The sequence below is a fragment of the Aulonocara sp. 'chitande type north' Nkhata Bay genome, linkage group LG13 (genome assembly GCF_057382095.1).
Source record: "Aulonocara sp. 'chitande type north' Nkhata Bay isolate Kocher_YH1m ecotype deep benthic linkage group LG13, A_spYH_male_GT1.1, whole genome shotgun sequence".
NCBI lineage: Eukaryota > Metazoa > Chordata > Actinopteri > Cichliformes > Cichlidae > Aulonocara > Aulonocara sp. 'chitande type north' Nkhata Bay.
In genome coordinates, this window is record NC_141356.1 from 8,901,444 (window position 1) to 8,910,683 (window position 9,240).

At 38.8% G+C, this 9,240-nt stretch overlaps 1 protein-coding gene across 3 annotated transcripts; it reads right to left on the reverse strand.

Annotated features, from left to right (window-relative positions):
* Nucleotides 1–206: 206 nt before the first annotated feature.
* On the reverse strand, nucleotides 207–8,540 carry LOC147315636 (uncharacterized). Of its 3 annotated transcripts, XM_086258578.1 has the most exons (22): nucleotides 8,400–8,540; nucleotides 7,315–7,483; nucleotides 5,686–6,978; nucleotides 5,447–5,586; nucleotides 5,107–5,311; nucleotides 4,928–5,029; nucleotides 4,652–4,842; nucleotides 4,429–4,570; nucleotides 3,694–4,344; nucleotides 3,517–3,594; nucleotides 3,145–3,308; nucleotides 2,926–3,045; nucleotides 2,803–2,850; nucleotides 2,630–2,713; nucleotides 2,456–2,521; nucleotides 2,208–2,299; nucleotides 1,323–1,383; nucleotides 1,175–1,225; nucleotides 1,040–1,084; nucleotides 891–955; nucleotides 706–814; nucleotides 207–586 (listed from the first exon to the last, which is right to left on the reverse strand). In XM_086258578.1, the coding sequence occupies exons 2-22, from the start codon at nucleotides 7,481–7,483 to the stop codon at nucleotides 317–319; spliced, it is 4,146 nt and encodes a 1,381-aa protein (XP_086114704.1). In that variant the 5' UTR covers nucleotides 8,400–8,540; the 3' UTR covers nucleotides 207–316. The 3 variants fall into 3 exon arrangements, 1 of the variants encoding a protein (XP_086114704.1); XR_015124377.1 differs by lacking the exons at nucleotides 207–586; nucleotides 706–814; nucleotides 2,208–2,299 and having other exon boundaries at nucleotides 913–955; XR_015124378.1 differs by lacking the exons at nucleotides 207–586; nucleotides 706–814; nucleotides 2,208–2,299; nucleotides 2,456–2,521 and having other exon boundaries at nucleotides 913–955.
* Nucleotides 8,541–9,240: the final 700 nt, after the last annotated feature.

A 9,240-nucleotide genomic window follows, 5' to 3' on the forward strand; every position in this document is an offset into this window, starting at 1 on the left:
AGTGAAGTGTCCACAAATGGCCAGGATAGAGCCCAGAGTGTTAATTTTTAAAATGTATGAAAATATTATTGTTTACAATTATTTACTGTTAATATCAACAATAAGCTTTTTATTTTGAAATTACAAGTTTAAAAAAAATGCTTTTACATTTAATGCTGTTACACTGTAATCCTTTATTATAAGTATGGACACAGAATCAAGTGAACAACATTTTGAAATAAGTTTAATAGGAATTTTGTACTACGCAAAAACAACAACAACAACAACATATTAAACAAACAAACAAACAAACACAGCCAGTGCCTTCATTTGTCCATCACATGTCAAACATAGCACTGACCCTTAGCCCCTGCTCATCAGCACATGCATTCAAAAAGAGCTCCATGTCCTCTGCAAACTGAAAAACAAAGAGGAACAAGTCCCTTGCTCCAGTGTCTTCTTCCTCTGACATGTCTCTTAAGACCCTCTGCTGGTCTCCTTGATTTAAGGACACATATTTGGGCATTGTTACGTGTCCACGGAAAAGTGCCTTATTTTGGACAACCCACTGCACAGCAGGACGCAGATCTGCAACAACTGCTGGCTCCTGTGTCAGGCAAATGGGGATAAAAACATAGTTATTTCTCTGCTGCAGAACAGTTTTTTAACAGTTATTCAAATGTCACTAAACATGTAATTACACTACTGTTTAAAGTGATTACTGACCTGACTGACTTCCTGTAACTTGCGCTTTTTCACTCTGAAAATGGGCACGTGTTGTCCTTCAAGCACAGCTTTGGCTTCCTCTCTCCAGTGTGCAAATAGCTTGCCAGAGCTTAACAGAAAATGTTGATATTGTTAAGGTGTGTAAACTTTGACACAACATAGAACAGAAGTCAAAGTATAAATACCTCCTGAGATCAAAGTTCTCCATCAACAGCAAGCACCACCATTTACGCAAGTAGGGCATGTCTGACTGTAAAATATTAATATGAAACATATTTAACAACTTTCAAAAGATTCAAGACTCCATTGCTGTGAAAGTAAATAGAATACTTACTATAGTATAGTCAAATGAAGCATCCAGTGCCACGTACAGAGCAGACTATTTGTAAGAAAAAATAAAAATGTCATTTTTCTTTAGAAGCTTAAATTAGCTTCTGTATGAATCTCAAGAAGAGAAGAGACAAATTACCATCAGCATGAAGATCCCACAGTCAACTCCATAGTCTTGGCTTGGAAAACCCTGTATTACATTGAAAATAAAGGCTCTTTAATAAAATCCCTTAAAAGAAGACTAGTGTAATTCATATTATTCACCATACACTTAAACTAGCACATACCTTCAAGTCACAGCTCTTTTTTTCTGACCACTGCCCGGGAATGATCTTCACTGCAAGATTCCTTTTTTTTTTAAAAAAAACAGTTACATTCACAAGTTAACAGATGATGATCATGATGGGTGTGAAATGTTTATTGCTAATAGCACCAACTGTAACTACAGGCCTTAGGAACACGACCTCAAAAAAACAGCATAACAAAATGAAAAAGTACAGTCACATGCTCACAGTTGGTCAAAATAAAGCATTTACAGCTTTAAGTTAATGTTGGCATATTTTATAAAATAATTTTTAATGGTGTTTTATGTTAAAATAGAACACTGGAAGACCCAATTTATGTCTGAAACTCATCTACAGACAGTATCACTGACTTGATCATAATTTGAAGATGAGAATAAAATGTTGAAGCATCATGCTGATATATCCATCCATCCATCCATCCATCCATTCGCTTCCGCTTATCCTTTTCAGGGTCACGGGGGGCGCTGGAGCCTATCCCAGCTGTCATAGGGCGACAGACTGGACAGGTCGCCAGTCTGTCGCAGGGCTAACACACAGGGACAGACAACCATTCACACTCACATTCACTCCCACATTCACACCTAGTGGCAATTTGGATTATCCAATTAACCTATCCCCACAAGCTGCATGTCTTTAGACGGTGGGAGGAAGCCGGAGTACCCGGAGGGAACTCACGCAAACATGGGGAGAACATGCAAACTCCACACAGAAACTTGCTGATATAGTTTATAGAAAAAGCATGTGAGTGTACTGTATGTGTGAACACTCAAGATCAGCAGAACATGATCTGGGATGCACTTAACCTGGAACACTGAACAGGTTCCTGAAAACTCCGGAACAAACCAAAAATGCTTATAAAAATGTGACCTCAAAAGTGAAACATATTGTTGGCCACCAAATCCTGCCTTGGTGTATAATGGGTCAAGAAAGAGGATTTCTCTTTTAGGTGGCTTCAGTACCTAAAAGACAGTTAGCCATGACTTCAAACCTGAAAACAATGTCATTGCAAGCGATCACAGTCAAAGACTTTTGAAACTGCGTCATAAAAGCTTGAATACATCTCAGACACATAGCAAAATTCTAACAGTTTGTACGTGTCAAAAAACAAGACTTACACACAACTGGAAATGACCAGGTGTCCAGAGAGGGAGAACTATGATGTCCATCGTCTGAGCATCAGTCTGAAACAGAATTGTATTTTTAAGTATCCTGTATATGAACTCGCACCAAAGTTATAAAAAAAATCATTTGGATTACTTGCTTGTTTCTTTAAAGGACGGTACACTTACAGGAAAGGACCGCAATGGATCACAGCCATAGGGTGCAAGCCAAGTCCGGGTGACATACAGATTTTCGATGTAAATGCTTATCCCCTAGAATGTAAAAAAAAAAACAAAAAAACATTTAAAACAACAGCTCTTTAAATTAAAGCTTGACAATCATCATATACAACATACAGTACCTTTGACTGAACAATTTTAGTGATAAGCTCAAAACAGCCATTTCCAATCTGAAACAGAAAAAAATCATGATAACAATGAATGTACACTTTATTTTTTCATATTCGTAGAAAAAAAATACTTACAGTCGATTCCATTTCTTTGTTTAAACCCAGTGTCCAAAAATCTGACCGCGTGAGGCATCCAGAAGACGTTTCAACAATCAGCTCATCTTTGGGTCTGCTGATGTCCAGAACATAGTTGAGCTAAAAAAAAAAAAACAGATAGGTGTCATAGACTGTGGATGACAAAATCAGATAAGCACTAAAAGTTGCACTTTGCGACATCTGAAAACTTTAACATACAAGCTGTTGTTGGCCAGGGTGCGGTACAAAACACCATGATGAACGGCTGGCCAAAATGTTCTCAGGCTTTGTCAGAGCTTCGCACGGTGGTCCACACGGGTCAGGAAAAGTTGCATCTGTTGACCTTCGATTGGCTTTCTTGTTGTCAACTCTTTTCTGAGGTTCTATAGGGATTTTAACAGGTTTCAGACAAAACACTACATAGAATGCATATTAAATGCAAGAAAAATAAGCACTATCTATAGAAGGAAATTCATTTTAAACAGCATGTAACAAATTCTTTTATGAGCCATCAACTACAACAAGATAATGAATGCAAGATTATTATTTCACGTACATATGTCAATCACTATTCAAAATAAGAAATTTTACCAGTGTCACCAGACGTTGAAGGTGCTGGGTTCAACACCGTTTCTGTGATTTCTCTGGGTTTATTGCACACCTGTGGGGCTAGGTACACAAAGAAAAGAATATACACACACAGATAGGAACAAATATAACATGTAAACAATGGTAGCGTTCTGGTCATGACACAATGCATGTACTTACCTACGACAGCTTGACCCAGTGCCGACAATGAGATATTGATCTTTCCAAGTCGACCATGTCTTAGCTGCCTCTCCAGAAGTTTCTTGTTGGTGACAGTGTTATAATGATGATTTATATTTCTCATCAGAAACACATGTGTGGATGGACTCATATTACTTAAAAAGTAATTGCTTTTCCTCATGTTTGCAAAGAACTGTTCAACAACTTGACTGTTCAGCCAGCCTTTCAGCTCCGGGACAAGTTGAATTCTGCGTAATATGTCCTTGGGATCTTTTGTATTTCCCTCATGAAATCTGTCATACAGGACATAATGGTCAGATGATCCAGTGACAGGATGAGGATTTTCATTTACACTATCCATCCTTTCATGTAGCCATGGAAGATTCACTTTCAGGCTTCCATCCTGTGCAGCCTTGACATTTTCCTCAGTGGGCTCAGCAAGTCGACCTTCATGTGGATGAAATGGCAGTTTATCAGGAACCCGCAAATTGGTGTGTGCTGCCAAACCCCTCGCAAAATCGTAAACACAGACGTTTGGCATGTGCTTCCAGGACAGGAGAAGGTCAGCAAAATCCCGGGGACTTTCAGCACGAAGATTAAATTTAACACTGTATACAATGCCATGTGGACATAGTATTACAGACCATCCTCCTGCAAGCAAAGATTTAAAAAGTTGTTTGTAATTGTAATTACATTTTTTAATGCTACTTCTAATAATCGCTAAGTGATGCTTACCAGAGGCACCCCATATGCTTTGAAAGACCTTATCATATGTCTGCCTGCTCTTCATCTTCTCCCTCAGTCTGGTGATGAGATCAAAGCGGGAGCCTTTGGAGTCGATGTTGCATGCTTTACACAATTTTCTTACCACTCCAACCTGACAGCAATTAGGGAAAACTGTAAATGGAACAACCCCAGAACTTTATGTCATATTCTGAAAACTTCAAAGCAATGTTACCTTTTGTTTGGCAAGTTCATCCAACAGACGGTCTTCTGTGACACTGCTAAGCTTTGCTTCATGTGAAGAGCTTGTTCCTACTTTTTTAAACTCTGTGTTAAGCACAATGTCACTTGTTCGAGTTTCACTCCCGATCCATGGTGCCCAGTGCGTGTAACTTGGTGGAACGGAAAATGGATTCTTCACACCGCCTACAGAAAATGGCATGTTTTTAATTACAATCTAAATTACTTTAAAACACTGAATGACTTTCAAAAAGTTTTTGCCATCACTCACTTGGAAAAAAACCACGGCTTATCATTTCCAGGTGAATAGAGTTCCAAAAACCTTCAATGTCATGTTCACCATTGAAGTCTTCCGGGGCTTTGAGGTCACTCACTATAATAAATTGACTCATGAAAACATGCACATAATGTACACAATGAAATATATACACAAATGTACATTAAACTTACCTGCTAACTTGAACACCCCTTTTCTGTGTAAGTCCATAACTACCACAGGGGGGTGAAACCCACAGTTTATGCAGGAGTACATGTATTCTGCGTCAGTCAAAGCCTCAAAATGGCAATAAGCATGAAAAATGGTATCCCGAGAAGGAAACTTCACTCTTCTTAAGCCCTCCAATGAGTCAATGACCCTTGAAGCAGATACATGGTTCTGTAATATGACAAAAGGGTGAAGAAGACTATGATTACACAGATATTTAAATTTGGTCACCAAAATATCATAATGACACAAACACATTTTTAAAGCAATCTTCAGATGAGTATATTTTATTTTTGTGATCCTCACCTGCAGATTTTCTCTCAAAAAAAGGCAAAGTTCAAGAGACAAAACAACATGGTTGTCAAAGTTGTGAAGCCCATCTGTCCACTCCTGGTACCTGTAGACCATGTGGCACCGAGGACACGATCTATGGTGTGTTGAAACATCTGTTAAAGACAAATCACATTAATGTCAAAACATTAGTATAGGAACAATTATAACTAATTATTTCACACTGATGTTTAATCTTATTCATTAAAACTTACTCTCAATCACTCCCATCATGCTGACAATCCTCGCTTTATTGGTAACTAGAACAGCCTCATCAAGTTTTGGGTGCTCTGGGCACACCTGGCACAACGTTTCACATGGAAAGAGCTGTTTCTGATGATCCATTTTCTGTGAGATGACATTTTCTGGAAGAGATCCAGGTATTTTTTTCTCTTTAAAAATATAGCGTATACTCCTTTCGACGGCAGCATTGTCCTCAAAGGAAGAACTCTCCTGAGTCATCTGTGATGGGGTGCCTGATGATAGTGGTACAGTTGATTTGAAGATGTCTCTCTGTGTCTGGAAGAGATGCCATTTAGCTATGTTTTTATGAGGACATGATATTCGAGGCTTTGCACAAGCACAATGCCAGGTGTTCCTCAGAGCATTGTAAGTCACAAATATTCTGCCAAGACGGCAGAAACTGTGTATTTCCGGCTCAAATACAGACAAACAGATCTGTGTTGAGGATCCACCAAAATCCACCCTCACACAAAGTGGAGCATGTGCCATCTGGGCAGCTTTCTGTCTCTTTATGCATGTAGCAGCTTTGGCCTCTCCAAAAAATTTAAGGTCCACCATTTCCATCACGATGTGCTCTTGAAGAAAAACCTCCTTTACAGTTTCTCGGCAGTAATCTAGTGAGCGAAGGTGCTCACATAAACTGAAGCCTAGTCCGCTCCGCTGGGCCAGCAACTGGTATTGCTGACATTCCTCCAGCTCACATCTGATATTGTGAGACACCCCCCATGTTTTCCTCTGAACGTGAACTGGCACAGAAAACCCATGGCCAGTTCTCTGCACAGCAAATAACCCTGTAGTTTCATCTACACAAACACACTGCAGATGACTGGCCAGGCAAACATCTATTGATTGGTTGGAGTGCTTCCTCATCATGTGAGCCTTGTAGTTTTTGGTACGAAGAGTAAGGCCACAGTGAGGGCATGTCAAATTCATGGACTTTCCATCAGCTGCAGTTTTATTGAACGCAGAGGGTAGAGCATATGAATGTTCTAACAAAGAGTCAGAAAATGGTTCCGATCCCAAAGACAAAACCTTGGGGGGGAGACGGGGCTCCTCGAAGAGTACTGCCGGAGGAATACGGGGCTCCTCGGAGAGTTCAGCGGGGAGCAGTCCTGATAGTGGTGGCTGACTTGGTATTGAAGAATGCTGACAAGACAATAAATGCCTTGCCATATCCCCACGCCGTATGATTGTAAGATTACAGACAGGGCAGTGAAAGTGTCCTGTTGTCCTACAAGGCAGCCTGCACCGGCATATCATTTTATCTGTAAGAGAAAAAAACAAACAAACAAACAGATGTAATTTAAATGTAGTTGTATAGAATGCAATCAATTTGTCTAACAATCAGATTGTACATGTTAACAAAAACATCCAAGCCAACCTCAATAATGAAAGTTAAATGGTATGGATCACAAATGTTATGTCAAGAAAAGTGGTGAAAAGTAAATAAAAATATATTTTATAAAAACACTATTTTTGTTGCAGATGAATGCACTGAACTGTACAATATCAACAGCAACTTTTAAGTCAACAAAGATACTGCAGAAGTGCTTAAAAAAGTGCATATTTATAACTATAAAGTATATTTAATACAAACATACCTTTGAAAGGCAAAGCATTTTTTATATGCACACTGAGATGCTCCTCAATCTTTGCCCTGACAGCAGGGCTGAAAGTGGGGCACAGAGGGCAGTGAAAAAGTCCTCTGCAACACGTGTTGCATTCCTGCAATTCCGGCTTCAAGCCCGAATTCCAGATTGATAAGTGCATCTAAAACAGAGAGAGAAACAGATAAACACCATATACACATTTAAGTTAAGGTTTTAGCAGAAATAACAATTTACAGTTGGCATGTAATAGATTTGGGAAGAAAATCCTTGAAAAAAACCCCACAAATATATTACAAGACACTTTAACTTGTGAGACATGTTTCTATTGACATGTAACAGTCAATTGAACAGGGGCTAACTAAAATCTGGCCAATAAAAAAGCTGTACAGAAAAGAATGACAAATAGAAGTATTGATAAATATATAAATCTGTTTGTAACGAAATTTACAGTGTTGACGCTAACCAAAGGTGTCACAAGTACACACGTTCCTTACTACAGTTTAGATACCTCTGTTTAAAAAGCACTGACTCAACTTTTTAGTTAAGTCGAAGTAAGAAGTACAGGGTCTAAAATATAATTTATGTACAAAATTTTGAAGTAATCTTGCGTCCAAAGCACGCGTGCAGGGGGCTGATTTACAAATGTACGCATTACAAAGTACAGATACGCGTGCTAAAATGTGAGAAGTAGAAGTATAAAGAAGTATACAGTAGGCACAAAAAAGTACAGCAGTAAAGTAAAGATACCAGAAAATTCTACTTAAGTACAGTATTGAAGTATTCATTATTTCGCATCTCTGACGCCAACAATAAATCATACTCTAATGCAAAATGTGGTTTTTGCTTCTTCTCGCCCACAGAAGAAGTTAATCCAGCTCTCTTACTGAAACCAGGCCCAGGAAAAAGCATATCTGTGCGTTTCTCTGCCATGGAGCACGATGAAAAAACATTAAAATAAGGAGGAATGTTGTTGTAACGCAAAAAAAGTGGCAACATGATCATTGTGAGAAAACTAGACGATTCCTAGAATTATGAAATCACTAACGGCAAACTTATTTAAGAAAGACTTAACCAACCTTTGCGATCAACTTGCAAAACTTCCACGGTTTCCATGCGTGTTTACGGCTACTGTGGAGGTCACGTGTTTCCGGCTACTGTGTAGGTCACGTGTTTCCGGTTAGTGTGGAGGTCACGTGTATCCGGTTACTGTGGAGCTCCACAGTGGCTGCAGCCAGACCCTTCTCGACAACCAAACCCATCTGCTCTCTGATTGGATTGTTACATTTGTGATTGACATGACATTGACCAATCAGATGAAAGGAAGAAAAATAGGGTCAAAATCCGTACTTGTAACTTGCAGGTTTTTTTTTTTCTAAGTCCACACACAAATCTTTTTTACGCACACACAAATCTTTTTTACAAGTACAAAATATTTATGACCACATTTTGAGCCCATATTGCTTTATTCGTTTATTTTGAGATTGATTCCTAACAATATTATTAAGTCCCCGCCATCCATGTATGTGTATATGTCTCTTTAGCGATGAATTTAGTTATGTGTTATTTTGCTGGTCATGTCTGTTAATGTCAGTAGTCTTGTTTCCATGCTAGTGACCCTCTGCGTCCCTTGTTGTTGCTAATATTCATCCCTGTATATGTCTCCTTTGGTTTGTTCATTTCTTTCTTTGAAGGTTAGTTTTCTCTTGTGTCCTCTTCTTCACGATTCTTTATATATACGGTCTTGCGAAAAAAGTTTCACAGAACCATAGTGTGAAAAACTAAGCATGACCCATGATTTATTTAGAAGCACATTTGCAGAAAGGACTTGAAGTAATGCTTTTGTCTCTGAGTTTATCAGTCTTTCACATTGTTGTTGAGTGATTTTGGCCCACTCTTCTTTGCAGGGTTGTTTTACTT

Bases quoted from the DNA above. Each gene is read 5' to 3' on its own strand.
- LOC147315636 (XM_086258578.1), bottom strand. From the start codon at position 7,483: ATGCACTTATCAATCTGGAATTCGGGCTTGAAGCCGGAATTGCAGGAA. The intron at 5,587-5,685 runs GTAAGTTTTAAT...TGTCTTTAACAG, and splicing joins CATGATGGGAGTGATTGAGA to ATGTTTCAACACACCATAGA. The intron at 956-1,039 runs GTAAGTATTCTA...AATATTTTACAG, and splicing joins CTTCATTTGACTATACTATA to TCAGACATGCCCTACTTGCG.